This window comes from Mirounga angustirostris, unplaced genomic scaffold, assembly GCF_029215605.1.
Source record: "Mirounga angustirostris isolate CCGP_5_RB_7025 unplaced genomic scaffold, mMirAng1.0.hap1 SCAF_3, whole genome shotgun sequence".
NCBI lineage: Eukaryota > Metazoa > Chordata > Mammalia > Carnivora > Phocidae > Mirounga > Mirounga angustirostris.
The window spans coordinates 70,802,370-70,820,572 of NW_026991711.1; the positions used below are offsets into that span (position 1 = coordinate 70,802,370).

At 35.8% G+C, this 18,203-nt stretch overlaps 1 protein-coding gene across 7 annotated transcripts in view; it reads left to right on the plus strand.

The window, feature by feature from the left end:
* Nucleotides 1-18,203, plus strand: part of KATNAL1 (katanin catalytic subunit A1 like 1) — a 114,277-nt gene that overhangs the window by 48,083 nt on the left and 47,991 nt on the right. For 6 of the 7 annotated variants that reach the window (XM_054506551.2, XM_045870252.3, XM_045870251.3 and 3 more), the window contains exons 5-9: nt 220-347; nt 722-827; nt 5,172-5,330; nt 6,046-6,172; nt 8,332-8,466. In XM_054506551.2, coding sequence (XP_054362526.1) covers nt 220-347; nt 722-827; nt 5,172-5,330; nt 6,046-6,172; nt 8,332-8,466 — 655 coding nt within the window. Of the gene's footprint in view, nt 1-219; nt 348-721; nt 828-5,171; nt 5,331-6,045; nt 6,173-8,331; nt 8,467-8,709; nt 13,942-18,203 lie in introns of those variants that run through there. The other variant, XM_064586262.1, reaches the window with a different exon arrangement.

An 18,203-nucleotide genomic window follows, 5' to 3' on the forward strand; every position in this document is an offset into this window, starting at 1 on the left:
ACCCCCAAGGATGTAAATGTGAAGAAGTGTGTAATAAAGTTGGCCAATTCATCTGTTTCTGATGAAATAAACAGGGGAGGATGGCATTTGGGTAATCAGAAAACTCTATCTTAAAATAATGAAAAATTACTTAAAATGATTACATTATAATATTTTGAAAGCTCAATGATGTTAAAGTTATCTTGTTATTGACCAGTACTTTTTTATACCTGTCTACAGGGAAGGAAGAATATGCAAGATGGGGCAAGTGATGGTGAAATTCCTAAATTTGATGGTGCTGGGTATGATAAGGATCTAGTGGAAGCGCTTGAGAGAGACATTGTGTCCAGGAATCCTAGCATTCATTGGTAAGTCTTTTAAGTTCTTGAATTAAAGCAGCAGAGAAAACAAGTTATTGGTTGGCCTTGTGTGAATCTTTTCTTATTATCTATGACTATGATTTCATCATAATAAATGCATGTGTAAAATTGACAGGACAGTTCTTTCAAAATCTAACCAAGACATTTTACATGTTAACTTGATGTTTACATAAATGACAAAGGTTGTTAAGTGAATAACATATCCTAATTAATAACTGCAGTATGTTTTCACTGATCATTTTATGCAGTATTAATTAAAATAGTGTTCTTAATATAATTTCATAAATAAAAAATTAAAAAAATTAGTATTGACCGTATCTGGTATCCGTGAATAAACATGAAACTTTGCTGCTCTTGCAAAGGGATGACATAGCAGATCTGGAAGAAGCTAAGAAGTTGCTAAGGGAAGCTGTTGTCCTTCCAATGTGGATGCCTGACTTTTTCAAAGGGATTAGAAGGCCATGGAAGGTGAGCATTTATTAAAATAAAATAGGTATAAAAATGATGCTTGCGTGATCATGAGTGACAGCATTGTGGTTTTTTTAATGTGTTTGTTAACCAAGTTAGTAAAGATTGGAGGAGGTTTTTGTACATCCTAAATACCTGGATTTGAATTTGTAGTTGAGATGTGTTGTCTCTCAGAGGAACAGAGTGTTGAAACTACAGTCTTTAGTTAAGTCACTCCCCTCAGGTTTGCCGGGTTAGAGATTAGCTTTAAGAATTTTCTAGATGTCTGTTTCTGTAAATAAGTTAAGAAGGAAATTAAATAGTAGATAGTCTTATAGAATTTGATCAAATAAACCTTTCTGAAAGTTGGCATATTTCTCACTAATTAATTGCTTTGATCACTTCATTTAGTCTTGATATTATTCTCAGACATGCCTTCCACTTTAGAGTAAAAAGCCTGCTTAGGACTAGTTCCTAAATCCATTGTTTTTATTTTAGCATATTAAAAAGCCCTTCTAACAATGGCTGCCTGGAAATTTTTTTTGGTCTTAGTCATAGGCAAAGGCTTCCTTTAATCTGATTGGTAGAGTGAAATAAAACCATGATTTTACTTTGCCCTTCTGAATTAGCTAGGAAGGCTGTTTCCCTTCTCAGTATCTCTTCCTCTTTTGACACACCTAAAAGTAAAGAGGAGGAGAGATTTTATATTTACACAAATAGCTTGGAATATTCATGGCATTTTGATTGTCTTCTACAACTTAAAAACTTTTATAGACTGGTATAGATTTACCTAATTTTGGTAACATTACCATCTTTATTTTAACTTTTAAAACAGTATTTAAAAGAGAGAGAAAAAAAGTCTTAAAATAGGTATTTAAAGGAGTTTTAAGACACTGAGCTTGGTAGGTATAACCTACCTCTATCATGATGAGCCCTGTAAGTCTTTATCGGGAAGGTGGTTTGCACATGTAGAAAGATCACCTTGGTCAGCAGTGTGAAGGATGGACTGGAGATGGGCATAGGTGGATATAGGTGAGGAATCTGATGAAGGAGGCTGTTGTAATAGTCGAGCTGAACAATGAGAACCTGAAATAAGACATTTGTTATTTGACTAGTGAGAAATGGGTGGATTTGTGAGAGATGTTTAAAATGTAAATGATAACATTATGACTGAGTGTTTATAGGGTGAGGGACAAGTTGTATGACTCCCAAATTCCAGGCTTGAAGGAGTGTGCAATTACTCCTGACACCAGCAACCCCAAATTGGACCAAACCTTACAGGTTGAAGGCACTTTTCCATGGGACTGTCCTCATTTCAGATGCCAAATGCAAACTTGGGCATCCCCAGGTCACCCTAACTACTGGTCAGCTGGCTGTAAATTTGGGGGTTCTTACTACCCCCCTTAGGTTTGGTAATTTTCTAGAATGACTCACAGAACTTAAGAAAATACTGTACTTAAAATTAGTTTTACCCTAGCAAAAGGAGGCAAATCAGAGCCAGCCAAAGGAAAAAATGCACAGGGCGAGATCTGTAAGGATGCTGAAAGTGAAGCGTCTGTTGTTTTCTGCCCGTGGAATCAGGATGCTTTGCCCTCCTAGCGCATGGATGTGTGACAATACATAGAGTATTGCCAACAGGGAAGCTCACTCAAGCTTCAGTGTCCAGGGTTTTTATTGGGGTTTCATTATAGAGTCATGATTGATTGAATCACTGCGCATGTGTCTCCGTCTCCAGTCTCCTTTCTCTCTCTCGGTCTAGTTGGTATCATATGACTCAAGGTCCAGCCCTCTAATCCCATGGTTGGTTTTTCTGGCAAGGCAGGCCACCATCTTGAATCATCCCATTAGCATAAACTCTATAGGGGCCCACCATGAGTCACCTCAGCATAAAATTTCACGGTTCAAATGAACAACAAAAACACTCCTGTTACTTTGGTAATTCCAAGGATTTCTAGTCTACTTCCTAGGAAGTGGGGAAAAAGACCAGCCAAATTCTTTATTAAACAGGGTGCACACTGTGAACTGATACTGGAAATTGAGAAGATGAGCAGGTTTAAATAGAAACAAAATATGTTTAGGTAAATACTCAGCAAGTAATTGGAAATAGAGGTCTGGAGCTTAGGATAGAGTTTGAATTTAAATTAAAATTGTAATAATATAGGTGTGGATGAGATTGTTCAAGGAGGTCTATAAAGGAAAAAGAGCAAGAAGCTTGGAATTGCTTTGAGAATGTAGAGGGCAGGGGAGGAGGAAACCTGGAAGGCACTGAAGAGAGTCATGAGTAGGAGGAGCAGCAGGGGAGAACAGTGTCTTAGAACCTAGGGCAAAAGCATTTCTGGAAGAAGGGAATGAACATCAGGTCAGGGGTCAGGGAGAAGGAAAGAAGATATAAGTTGAAAAGTGAGCATTGGATTAGTAAATTAGGTCATTTTAGTGAATTAGTGGAGACAGAAGTGAGATTGTAGCTCATAAAAAATAGTAAGTATGAACCATTTCTTTAAGAAGGTTGGCTGAGAAGGGAGGAAGTGGATAGTATCTAGAGGATTTGTAGGGTCAAGCGAAGGATTTTTTTTTAAACAGGACAGATTTAAGTATGTTTATATACTGAGGGAAGGAGCCAGTACAGAAGGAGAGAGGAAATAGAGGAGATAATTGAAAGAGTAATGTCACGAGGAGCTGAAATTTATAAATACTGTGTGATTTTATCTATGTACAGATGCCAGTGTTGGAAATTAACTCATATTAGAGGTGGCCACATGAAAGACATTACAGGAGCTGAGAGGGCCTTCAAAGGGGACATTAGAGAAAGAATGAATTTTGCTATAGCTGTGCTTATACCATTAGTTGTTTTTACAGTTTTCAAAATATCCATCTCATTCACAGTTATAAGCTCCTTGGAAAGCAAAAAAAAATTTATAAAAGTAGTGTTTCAAATCCTCTTTCTGGGTGTCAGAATTCTATAGCTAGTGTTAACCTTAAAAATAAATTTGTCAGTTATTTTATCAGCAAAAAATGGGTTTATTTGGGAATAGCAGAGAATTGCAATTTGGGACACGCAAGCTATGGCAGAACCATAGGCAAGTCTCAGGAACAAAGGAGAAGAACACTTCTTTATAGAGAAAAGGGGAAATTGGGAGGGCTGTAATAAAGAAAAAGTCTACTGGAATAAAGTGTGAGGTTCAAGTGTAGTGGTTTTTCATTGGCTGGGTTTTGACACTCTCTCATTGTTGCCAGGGCAGGAGAAAAACCTTTCTTCCTCCTGCTGGGGTGGTGAAGTAGCTAATGTAGAATAGACTTGCAAGGCTGGTCTCTTCCAGTTGGGTCTGCAATTGACTAAGAGTTGTAGGGCATGAGAGCTCCCCCTTCTGGCCTCGCAGCTCTATTTTAAAGGAGTTTTCCTTTCATTAATTTTCACACTAGAAAAGGGTTTAGACAGTTTCTGAATTTGTGAAACTTTATGTGTGCATAGTTTTCAAAGTTTAAATCCCCAGAAGCTTATTAAACTAAATTAATAAATGGGACAGAATTCTTTTAAAGATCACCAACTAATACACATACACACACAACATGTAGTATTAACTTTGTATTTGAACTCCCACTGGAAGAAGAAAATACTGAGTATTTGAATATCCAGTAGTCTTCAACACTAGAGGATTGGTGTTTCTTGAAGAACTTTTACTCCTTATTGACTTATTTTTACAGAAGAGTTTTTTTGTTTTCAAAGTGAGAAGTAACTAAAATTTAGTTTTTAGTCTATATTTAGTGGCTCTTTCATCAGTAACACTATTTTATATAAACTATTAATTGTGAAGCACATTAAGCTGATAACATGCTAGCTAAATTGATTACGCTTGAATTGCCACTGGATTTTTAGTTACCTTAGTAACTAATAAGTGGATTTCTACTTTTGATTAAAAACTGTGTATTATGTGTTGTGGAAGACAGGTTTTGTCCCTTAGGAGGGTAAGGGATATATAGTTCTACGAGATGTGGTAGAAAATGTCTGACTTTCATTATGTTTAAGCAGAGCAGTCACTCTTAAGCCATGCTCAAAACTGTACATATTTATCTTCTTCCAGGTTTAAGAAAATTGGGTAGGTTCTTTCTCAATGTATTAGAAGATTTCTTATTGTCTGGGCCTTTTGTTAGCCCATCTCTAAGTACCTCTGATTTGAGATGTTTTGTGAAATCAGTCATTTTTTTAAATCTGTGAAATGATACTATGTCAAATACACCGTGATTTTGCTGTGACAGTTGAGCTTATCTTTTGATGGGAAAATTTTTATGTACATCAATAGCTGATGATATTTTATAAGAATGCATTTTAATCTGATAAAACATTTAATACAGCTTTTGAAATTTCAGGGTGTACTGATGGTTGGACCCCCAGGCACTGGTAAGACTATGCTAGCTAAAGCTGTTGCCACTGAATGTGGCACAACATTCTTCAACGTTTCCTCTTCTACACTGACATCTAAATATAGAGGTGAATCTGAGAAGTTAGTCCGTCTGTTGTTTGAAATGGTAAGTGAGGATATATGCAGATTTCAAAGTACTGTTTGTGTAGGCAGATGATACCCCTTTTATATCCATTCACTTAGGGATCTGTTTTTAAAAGGGCAAATGGAGTTGTAGTTGAACAGTTCATCCTGACACATGAGTAAGGTATGGGATGGTGGATTTTGTGGAGTAGTTGATGTGTCTTCAGTGTTTCTTCCTCTCTGAGGTAAGGGAAGGCCCTTTGGCATCCTATCCAGTGAGGGTGGAAGACACTTTGGAAATGTGTGTGGTGTGATATTTCTGGATTTCTAATGAGCTGGTTGAGCAGAGTATATTTTAGTATATGTTTTAAAAATTAGAAATCAATCTATCATTAAAGTTTGTTCTTTTTTCATAAGGTACTTGCAGTAGCTATTTAAGAATATATATTGGAAGATAGAGATGGATGATTTATCTTTAAAAAGATTTATATTATGGAAATTTCCAAACAAAAAAGTAGAAATAATAGTACTATGAATCCCCATGTATCTGTCACCCACCTTCACCAACCATCTTTTATTTTTAGAAATTTCCATTTTCTGATGTAAATGATTTAATCTCTGTCAGTAGCCAAATGGTGGCAAGTGAGAAATTTCTGCTCTTTTTTTAACCATTGTTTTAGGAGGAGGAAATGGCATTAAAAAATTCAGATTGTTTTATGAGCTCATTGAATGGTTTCTTTAAAATGTTTTTTACAAAGGCTAGATTTTATGCGCCCACCACCATCTTCATCGATGAGATAGATTCTATCTGTAGTCGAAGAGGAACCTCTGATGAACATGAGGCAAGTCGCAGAGTCAAGTCTGAACTACTCATTCAGATGGATGGTAATTGATATTTAATTACTGTCCCCAAACTGTTGTATTTCCTTTTTGAATTTTGGGTAGATTCATATTGTGGAAATTCTCAGTGAATGGACTCGAAGGCAGCCTGAATTTATTTGTAATCATTTGTTCATCCACCCACTTGTTCAGTTTGTTCATGCACTCAGATAGCATTTACCGCATATGTGTTATGAATCACATGCCATTTCAGGTTCTGAGGTTACAAAGAAAAGGAATGTCATGGCTGGTAAGGACTTTACTAGGACTGCAGAGCTTCCAGAGATGTGGTCCGGGGCCCCAGGGATCTTTCAGGCCCTCTTAAAAGGTCTGCGAAGGCTAAATCATTTTCATGATAATATCAAGACATTATTTGCCCTTTTTCGCTCTCATTCTCTCACAAGAATACAGTGGAGTGTTTCAGAGGCTGCAAGACATTTGGGATGTCATCATAGATGGAAAGCAGCAGCAGATAAGAGAACCCAGCTGTTCTCTGTTGAGTCACACATTAAAGAGATTTACAAAAATGTAGGAAAATGCCACTCTTCTTACTAAATTTTTTTTGGTTTTGAAAATCAGTTATTTTTCATAAAATGTTATTTATATTAACAAATACTAGAATTATTGTTACTTTAAAATGAATTAATATTTTAAAAAATTCTCAGTTTTAATTTCTAATGGTAAATATTGATAGATGTATTCCACACACACAAAAGCTCTTTGGAGCTCAGTAATTTTTTAAGAGTATAGACAACATATCATGAAACCAAAAAGTAGAACCACTGATCTAGTTGGGAAGCAGGCAACTTAACAATACATTTTAAATTGTGTGGTAGAACTAAACTCTGGGTGTGGTGAAGACACAGTAGGAGAGGTACCACCCAGACTGAGGGAGTCATGGAAGGGAACAGCCAAGTTGGGCTTTGAAGCTTTGGTAGAAGTTATCCAAAGAAGTGGCAATGAAGGAAGAGAGTGATGGGCCAGAGCTGCCTTCAGAGGTTTATTATTCTGGTAGTTGCGTGGCAAATGTGAAATGTGTTAAAACAAAATACCCAGAATGTGTTGTTTCAAAACAGCTATGGTTCTAGAGCAACCGTGGATACTTACTGAATCCTTACAGTGTGTGTTATGTAGTGCCAGGCACCGTAAGGATGCATAAAGCAGTGTAGTATATGAGTCCCTGCCCTCCCTGAGTTTATCATTTTAATTCCTGCTGAAGTATATTTTGGGGGAGGGATCTAGAGGAGAAATACATTAGATGTTTTAAAAATATCACTGAATATAAATTTAGTCAGCTGAATTTCATCAAGGGGTGTTTGTGACTACTGTTGGGGATTATTAGTTGCATAGCTTGATTCTTTGTGATAATGATTGAAACAGGAGTTTGGTAATAATTTATTAAGAAAATACCATATTGAACTGGGTTGCTTTAAATTCACTACTTTGTTATGCCAGGCCACAACTAGAAACTCTTAGTAATAAAGTTTGTGAGTTTTGTTTTGCTTGTTTGTTTGTTTTTACTGCACATTTTCCAAAGTTTCCATTGTGTAACCTGAAACTTTTTATTCTAAAACTTTAATTCTGAAAAAGTAGACTCAAGGTATATATGTTTGGTTTGGTATAAAAAGAAATGATATTTTCAGTAGTGATGATTATTAGGTTCATTCTCAGATTTTTTGTTTTTTCCAAGTCACTTAGAAGTTTGAAGGATAAAATTATTGCAGTATATCCTGCCATATTATGATTGCTTGCTAGTACATTAGCAAATGTGAACCTTCTTCTGTTCTTCCTTCTTGAGAAAATAAATTAGACTAACAACTAAAATAAAAATTTTCTGAGGGACTTCATGATTTAAAAAAGGAGTAAAACAGCATAATCTCCCATGCCTTTTCAGAGCAATTATACACTCATTTTCTTATTAAAAAAAATGGTTTTTCTTACTGGATTAGAATCCTGTAATAGATTATATGAATTCTATTGCCTCCTTGTTTTATAGTTACCTGTTGGTGTGTCTGGTTCTGCCACCATACAGAGGTCAGAAGGACTGCATTATTTCCGTCATTGAGCCTATGACAAAACCTCTGGCTGATGCTTAGAGACGTTAGTTGAATGAGAGAATAAAGGACTTTAAGGAAAATGCCTTCTTTTCCCCTAATTGTGTATAGGAGTTGGAGGAGCTTTAGAGAATGATGATCCTTCCAAGATGGTTATGGTATTGGCTGCTACTAATTTCCCATGGGACATTGATGAAGCTTTGAGAAGGAGATTAGAAAAAAGGATATATATACCTCTCCCAACAGGTATGATGCCTTCCTTTTACTATATTTTTCTTTTTTTTTCTTCCTGTTACGTTTTTCTATTTCTTTAAGTCTTTAGTTGTTTGGCATTCTGCTTAAAGTTTATAACCTCACAAAACCAATTTGTAATAGATGGAAAGAAAGGCCACAGTAGTACTCCGTTGAAGTTCCTTACATTTCAGAGCAGTTCTTATATTCAGAGCAGTATTTTTTTTTTTTTTAAGATTTTATTTATTTATTTGACAGAGAGAGACACGGCGAGAGAGGGAACACAAGTAGGGGAGAGAGAGAGAAGCAAACTTCCTGATGAAGGGAGCCCGATGTGGGGCTTGATCCCATGACCCTGGGATCATGACCTCAGCCGAAGGCAGATGCTTAATGACTGAGCCACCCAGGCGCCCTGAGAGCAGTATTCATGTTAATAAATTTGATAGGATATCTAAAGCTTTACTTTTAAATTTAAAGTCCTCATTAAATCTTAAGTGATTGAAAATAAAGTTCTCTTGGGATTTTCTTAAAAATATGCTGCTTTGAAAAATATAACTTCATCCTATTGATGACTTGAAATTTTCAGAAGTGAATTTTTTTCTTTTTATACTGAGATAAAATTTACATGGAATGAAATGTATAAATCTTTAAGTGTGTAATTCGTGAGTTTTGTCAAATGAATATTCCTGTTTAATCAATACCCTACTCAAGATGTAGGATATTTCTGTCACCCCATGAAGTTTCTATGTGCCCTCTACCAATTAATTCAAACCCTAAATAGGTATTAACCTTTTCTGATTTTTATCACCATAGATTAGTTTTACCTATTATTAAACTTCATATAAATGGAATCATAACATGTGTACTCTTGTGTGTCTGTTACTGTCACTCAACATAATGTTTTGAGATTCATCCATGTGGTTACATGTATTGGTATTTTATTCTTGAAATGATTATACCACAATTTATTCCTTTTTGATGGACATTGGAGTTATTTCTAGTTTGGGGCTATTATGAATGAAGCTATAAATATTCTTGTACAGATCTTTTTATGGATGAATGTTTTTGCTTCTTTTCAGTAATATAGCAGAATAAAATAGGTGGGTCCTAGGGTAGATATGTATATATTTAACTTTATAATACTCAAACTGTTTTCCTAAGTGGTTGTACCATTTTACACTTACACCATCAATGAATGAAAAGTCCAGTATTTTCATATCCTTGCCAACATTTGGTATGGTCAGTATTTTAATCTTAGTCATCCTACTAAATTGTATCTCTCTAATGACTAATTATGTGGAGTGCCTTTTTTGTGTACCTCTTGGTCATTGGTATATCTTTTGTGCAGTGTCTTTTCAAGTCCTTTGCTCAGTTTTTAATTAGTTTATTGTTGTTTTATTAATGCTATGTAGTTCTTCATCAGATATGCATTGTGAATATTTTCCTCCAGTTTGGTTTGCCTTTCAATTTTCTTTATGGTGTCTATTGATAAGAAGTTTTAATTTTGATGATGTTCTCTTGTCAAGTTTTTCTCTTACGGATAGCACTTTTTTTGTCATAGGAGATCTTTGCTTACCCCGAAGAGCAAAGGTTTTCTCCTATTTTTCTTTTAGAAACTTTAGTTAAATCTATGATCCATCTTGAAGTATTTTTTGTATATAGTGTCAGAGATTGAATTTCACTTTTTTTTTTATATATATGTCGAGTTGTTTTAGCACTACTTGTTAAAAGGAGTTTTCTTTTTCCATTGAGTTATTTTGACACCTTTGTTGAAAATTGTTTTGCTACGTATGTGTGGGTTCTAGTTCTCAGTTCTTTGTTCTGTTCCATTGATTTAAAAATAAGTATAGGGCTATCTAGTTAGGTTATCTATTTTTTCTTTTTTTTTTTTTAAAGATTTATTTATTTATTTTAGAGAGAGAGCAGGGGGTGGGAAGGGCAGAGGGAGAGAGAAACTCCAAGGAGACTCCCTGCTGAGTGCAGAGCCTGATGTGCGGCTCAATTTCACGACCCTGAGATCAGGACCTGAGCCAAAACCAAGAGTCGGATACTTAACCAACTGCACCAGCCAGGTGCCCCTCTATTTTTTCTTGAGTAAGCTTTGGTAGCTTGTCTTTCAAAGAATTTGTCCATTTCTTCTAAATTGTCAAATTGGGATTTGACCTAATACAAACATACAAGCTGACTAAAGGGTTTATGTGAGGCTCTTGATTTCATGTCTGGTTCTGGAGCCTGAAGTCAATAGTGAGGGCAGTCGGGAAGAGAAGATGAAGTGGTGGAAACAAGGACAAAGTATAACCTTTGTGGATGAACTGGAACCTCAGGAGGATAGACTGGAACCCATGTTGGGCTCTCATTGCTTCTGAGACTTCCAACTTTGATGATTGGGGTGTCCTGTTGTAACAGTACTAAATATATACCTGGCTAAGGAGTCAAAAAAGCTGAAGGAGGAAATCTGGCAGGAGCTGCTCCATACTAGTAGGGTGAGTCAGAAGATAAGTGACAGTATGCTTGAACTGCAAATGCACTTCACGCCCTGAACCAACTTTCTTTCAGATTTCACCCATAATGACTCATGTGGTCCACACTGAACCAGAGCTATGCAATGTAAATCCTGGGAAATGAAATTACAGCTTTGCTTAAGTTAACATAATACAAATCTACACACCTTACTTTCTTCTTGTCTGTAGAATCTACAGTAATGGCTCAGTTTTCATTCCTAAAATTGGTCATTTGTGTTTTATCTCCATTATTCTTGATCATCTTGCTAGAGATTTATCAATATTATTAATCTTTTCAAAAACCTAATTTTTTGCTTTGTAATTTTTCTGTTGCCTATTTCAGTGACTTTTTTCCTCTTATTTTTATTATTTCTCCATTATACTTTGAGTTTAATCTTCTTTTTCTGAAGTAAGAAACTTATACTATTGGTTTTAAACCTTTTTTTAAATATAAATATTTAAAGCTGTAAATTTCTCTTTATGCACTGCTTTGGCTTTATCCCACCAATTTTGCTATAGCATATTTTCTTTGCTATTCATTTCTAATTTTCCTTTTTTTTATTTCTAACTTAATTCCACTGTAGTCAGGGACTACTCTGTAGAATGTCAATTTTTAAATTTTATTGAATTTATGGTTCAGCATATTCTTTCTTGGTGAATGTTTATTCTGTACTTGTTGATGATAATATTCTATAATTGTTGGTCATATCAAGTTAGTGTGATAATATTGTTCAAGTCTTATAGATCCTTACTGATTTTTTTACTCTGGTTTTTCTACCAATTACTTAGAATGGGTTGTTAAACTCTTCAGATATTATTGTGAATTTGTTTATTGTTTGCTTTAATTCCGTCAATTTTTGCTTTATGCATTTTGAAGTTCTATCATTAGGTACATAAACAGTTATAATTGGTATATCTTCTTTGTTCTTCTACCATTATGAAATGTCTCTACTTAGACCCTTTGACTTGATGTGTACTTTGATAATAATACAGCCTCATGATCTTTCTTTTGCTTATTGTTTGCATGATATATCTGCTTTCTTCCTTTAGTTTTCACCCTGTTCTTATATTTGCAATGCAGTTCTTGTAGACAACATATAGTTGGGTCTGGCTATTTAGCCACTTTATTTCTGGTTTTTAATTGGAGTATTTAGTCCATTTAAATATAATTAATCATTGATATGGCTGTGTTTAAGTATGCCATCTTGCGATTTTCCCTTTTGTTTCTCTGTACCTCTTTTCCTAATTGCTTTTGATAATTGACTATTTTTTAGTATCCACTTTCATTCCTTTATTGGATTTTTACCTATACCTGTTTTTTTTTAGCAGTTAATCTAGGGATTACAATATACACCTGTAACTTTTCACAGTTGACTTTGAGCTAATATTGTACCATTTCATGTAAAATAAAAGAACTGTTTGCCTCCCCCGCCCCCAGCCTTTGTGCTATTTTGTCATGTATTTTATACCTACATTCATTATAGATCCCACAGTATAATGAAATTTAATAGTTAGTTTAAACTTCAATTAAGAGGAGCACAAAAAATAGTGTTTTCTATTTGCCTACATACTTAACACCCCCACTGCTCTGCTTTTCTATTTTAAGGTCCACATTTCCATCTGGGTTCATCTCCCATTTTCTAGAAAACTTCCTTTAATATTTCTTCTAGTTAAGGTCTGTCAGCATCCAGTTCAGTTTTTGTTACCAGACATGTCTTTCGTTCACCCTTATTTCTGAAGGATATTTTTAATTGATAAATAATTCTGGGTTGGAAAAAGTTTTTTGTTTTGTTTTTTCTTTCATTACTTATAAAGATAGTCATTTTGTCATCTTCTGGCCTCCACTGGTTTCTGATGTGAGGTCCGCTGTCATTCACACCATTGTATGTAATGTATATTTTCTCTTCTGGCTATTGTTTTTTTAAACCAACTTTATTGAATAATGATTTATCTATAATAAACTTTATCCACTTAAAATTTGATGATTTTGACAATTGTATACAGCCCTGAAACCATACCACAGTCAGGATGTAGAACATATCTTTCATTCTGAGATGATTTCTTGTGTCCCTTTGCAGCCCATTCTCCTCTCTCCCCAACACCTTCTACCTCGGGCAACCAATGATCTGATCTTTGCCGCCATAGATTATTTTGAATTTCACAAGTAGGATCATACAGTATGAATTGTTTTGGGACTGTCTTCTTTCATTCAGCATAATTATTTTGAGATTTATTAATGTTACTATTTTTTTTTACTGGTGGGTACGATTTCATTATATGGCCATATTACAGATTATTTATCCATTCTCTTATTGATGGATATTTAGGTGGTTTCTGTTTTGGAACTGTTGTAAATAAAGCTGCTGTCAACATTCATGTTCAATTCTTTGTGTGAACATATGTTTTCAATTCTCTTGGATAAATACCTAGGAGTGAAATAACTGGGTCATGTGATAGTATATGTTTATAGAAAGCAGGTTGGAATTTTCTTGAGTGGTTGTCCTCTATGGTTTTTTTTTTTTTAGGCAGGGAGGGGCAGAGGGAGAAGGAGACAGAATCATAAACAGCTATTGGGGGAAAGACATGCTTTGTGGTACAAAGGTAGGAATTTAGCTTTCTTTGAAAGAGTGGAGAAGAAAATAGATTTGGCTGACTGAAAGGCTTTTTTCTAAACTTCTTTTCCCTTATGAAAACGTTATATCCATTATAGGTAATCATTTTTGGGTGCTTCTCTTTGCTCATTATTAGTCTGAAGGTGTGTACCTTGTGACCGTAGAACTTGAGAAATTGCTTTCTCCTGAAGTGTATCCAAACAGGTAATCATAATTAGAACTCCACTCTTTCTCTATTAGTTCAGTAGGTGTTTATCTAGCTCTTTGTTGTTAGACATTTATTATTATTGCAGAACTCAGATCTCATGACCCTGAGATCATGACCTAAACTGAAATCAAGAGTTGGATGCTTAACTGACTGAGCCACCCAGGCTCCCCTCTTAACGGTTGTTACGATATTCTGTTTATCTTTTTGCTTTCAGCAATTTTACTATGATGTACTCTGTGGAATTTTCCTTTTATTTATCCTGCATATATGTTGGGCTTTGGTATTGTTGCACAGGTCACTGGGACTCCATTACATTTTTTTTTCAGTCTTTTTTTTTAATTCTTCAGGTTGGATAATTTCTGTTCATTTATCTTCATGTTCATTGACACTTTCTTCTGCCATTGCTAATCTTTTTTTTTTTTAAAGATTTTATTTATTTATTTGAGAGAGAGAATGAAAGAGAGAGAGAGCACAAGAGGGGGGAGGGTCAGAGGGAGAAGCAGACTCCCTGCTGAGCAGGGAGCCCGATGCGGGACTCGATCCTGAGACTTCAGGATCATGACCTGAGCCGAAGGCAGTCGCTTAACCAACTGAGCCACCCAGGCGCCCCCATTGCTAATCTTTTAATCTCATCCAGTGAATTTTTCATTTCAAATGTATTTTTCAAATCTAGCATTTCCATTTGGTTATTTATTATAGTTTCCATTGCTTTGCTGGGATTCCCCAGATCTTAATCCATTTAGTCTATCCTTTTTCCTGTAATTCTTTGAGATTTTTCCCTTCAAAAGGTGGAGCTTAGTTCCCCTCCCCCTGACAATGTACTGGACTTAGTGATTTGTTTCTAAGGAATCGAATATGGGAGAATGATGCTATAAGTGACTTCTGAGGCTAAATCATAAAAAGGATAGTTTCTGCCTAGCTCTCCCTCTCTCAGATTATATGCTTTTGGGGAAGCCAGCTGCCACACCACGAGGACAAATAGCCTAGGGAGAAGCCCGCATGGGAAGAAACTAAAGTCTCCCACCAACAGCCAGAACTAGCTTACCTGTTATGTGAGTTGGTCTTTGGATGACTATAGGCCTGGCCTGTACATTGACTAAGATTTCATGACAGACCCTGCATTAGTCAGGGTTCTCCAGAGAAACAGAACCAATAGAACATGTATATAGGGACAAATTTATTTTAATAAATTAACTCATGGAATTACAGAGACTGGGAAGTCTAAAATCTGCAGGGTAGGCTGGCAGGCTGGAGACCCAGGGAGGAGTTGATGTCACAATGCAAGTCTGAGGGCCATCTTTGGGCAGAATTCCCTCTTGCTCTGGGCAGGTTTGGCTTTCGTTCTGCTTCGGCCTCCAGCTGATTGGATGAGGCCTTCCACATTATGGAGAGCTGTCTGCTTTACTGAGTCCACCAATTTAAATATTAATCTCATACAAAAACATCCTCATAGAAACATCTAGAATAATGTTTGACCAAATATCTGGCCAAGTTCACAAAATTAGCTATCGTAGACAAAAAAAAAAAGACTAAAAGAAAAAGTGAGAGCTTTTTAGCTAAGTTTCTCCCAAATTCCTGATGCACAGTAACTGTGAAGATAATAAATTGTTATTTTAAGCCAGTAAACTTTAGTATAATTTTTTATTCAGAAATAGATAATTGATATACTACTTTATAGTTTTTGTCAGCCCATTCTTACATCTGGAACATCAGTTTCTAGAATTGGCTACTTTTTAATTTTCTTAATTGTGGGTCACATTTTTCTGTTTCTTCACATGTCCAGTAATTTCTATTATATGCTCTACATTATAGGGTGTCTGGATTATGTTTTCCTTTGAAGGGCATTGAATTTTGTTCTGGCAGGCACTCATATTCTTGGCAGAACTTAAGAAAAAACTACAGTTATTTGCTGTCTGTTGGCTAATGCATGAAAACAGTTGCCTCTTATCTCTTGTTTTATATTTGTTTACCATAGAAAGACAAGTCTGGTACCAGTTTTTTCATGATGGCCAGAAGTGGAAGCCTCACCTGTGACTTTTTTTTTTTTTTAAGATTTTATTTATTTATTTGACAGAGCACAAGCAGGGAGAGTGGCAGAGGGAGAAGGAGAGCAGATGCTCAACTGACTGAGCCACCCAGGCACCTGAAACTTAATTTTTTATAACATATTCCTTACTCACTTTCTTGACTAGATCTCAAGACTCTATTATGTAATTAATTGGTAGATTTCTAGCTCATACTTCCTGACTTATATTGTCTTTCCATTAATACTAACAATCTCGTTACTTGAAAAATGTTCTTTTTCTTAAAACAGTGCTTAAATTACTTGTTGAACTTAAAATAATAATAAACTTACTTAAAGCAGTAATGAAAGTGATTCAATTTAGAAGCTGTAAGCCACCCTGGAATATTCCACCTCCCAGAAGCAGCTCCTCAGTTCCTGGCTTGCTCTCATATTAGCCACATGAAGGTTTGAAATTTGAGTGGTTTGTTATCACTTCTGATTTAATGTTTCTTTCCTTTCTCTTTTTTCCCTCTTTTCTCCTCCTTGTTTTCTAAGCCAAATATCTGTGTGCTATCTAGTGTATTTTTATGAAATGGGTTTTAATTTTACTACTGTGTACAATGATTATAAATACGAAATTAATACTAATGGGGGAAAAAAGAAGTTTTACTACTTGAACTGACATCATTTAAACTTTGGTACTTTGAACTTTAATTCACCGTAATAGGGAGGAAAAAATGCAACTGGAAAAATAGTCGATGATAGCAATTTTATAAACTGCTGAGGAGAGCTTAGCTATTGGGGGAAAGACATGCTTTGTGTGGTACAAAGGTAGGAATTTAGCTTTCTTTGAAAGAGTGGAGAAGAAAATAGATTTGGCTGACTGAAAGGCTTTCTTCTAAACTTCTTTTCCCTTATGAAAATGTTATGTCCATTATAGGTAATCACTTTTGGGTGCTTCTCTTTGCTCATTATTAGTCTGAAGGTGTGTACCTTGTGACTGTAGAACTTGAGAAATTGCTTTCTCCTGAAGTGTATCCAAACAGGTAATCATAATTAGAACTCCACTCTTTCTCTATTAGTTCAGTAGGTGTTTATCTAGCTCTTTGCTGTTAGACATTTATTAGGTACTGTGGGAATAAAAACAATGTACAAGCCTTGTCCTTAGAGAACTCACGATGCAGTTAGTTGGAAGGTAGCCATACACTTAACCTAACTGTAGGGAAAACAGTGTAACATGATATTAGTGTTTTCCATGGTACTTTTTCTTTTCAAGTTTTTTTATTTAAAATTCCAGTTAGTTTATTCCAGTCCAGTGTAAATTCCAGTACAGTGTAATATTAGTTTCAGGTGTATAACATAGTGATTCAACACTTACATACAACACCTGGTGCTCATCACGACAAATGCACTCCTTAATCCCTGTCACCTATTTAATCCCCACCCCCACCTCCGCCTCCGCTCTGGTCCATGGTACCTTGGAGTGGAGAATGAGGAATAATAAATTCTGGTCAAAGTGCTTTGGGGAGACTTCATGGAGGAAATTACGTTTTCACTAATTTTCATAGAGAAAAACAAAGGTATGGTTGCTTGAAAATGAATAGACAGGTAGCTCTTGTAGCTGGAGCATCTGGTAGGATAGAAGGGTCTGGGATAGACAAAACAATAACATGTGGAAAGACGAGAGACCTGAAAGAAAGATTTATAAATCTAGGGTAAAATTAGTGGAAAGAAAGATTATGTGAAAGTAAAAAATAGTTGAAGGACTAAAATTTTATGAAAAAAGCAACCCACAAAAATAAATTTTTAGTTGGAAAAGGAAAGATGTATAAAAATGAGAGTAGATAAAACTAAAGGCACCCCCGAGGCCTCAGCTGGAGCTTGTCTTTCTGGAGCACTTCCTTTTTACCCTGTGGCCATTCCCTGTGGCCTGGGCTGCTTCAGGCATAGTGGGTTTTAAGATAGTCAGATTTCATACATAGGTAACTCAGGGCTCCAGATGTTCCACTGGAAAAAGGTAGTAGGGGCATCGCTTTTTATAACCTAGCCTTAGAGGTCATATAGTGTCACTTCTGCTGTACCCTGGGTTGAAGCATTTACAGCCCCATTTGTTTTCAAGTTAGACTACCTCTGGGTGGGAGAGTGGCAAGACCACATTGTAGGAGCATGTGTGGGATGAGACTATTGCGGCCATCCTGGTGAATACAATCTGCCATAGTTCACAAAAGGCAAAACAACAGGCAGAGCTACAGCTCGGCCTTACACTAAGTCTCTTCTTCCTTTGTGCATCTAAATTATAGCAGCAAGCGCCTGGTCAGCTTAATCAACTCCTTTTTCAGCCCCTTTCATTTAACTGTATTTTGCTTTTAGAATAACCTCCCTAAATCACTGAAATGTCATAGAGTCTCTAAGACTCTGAGTCTAAC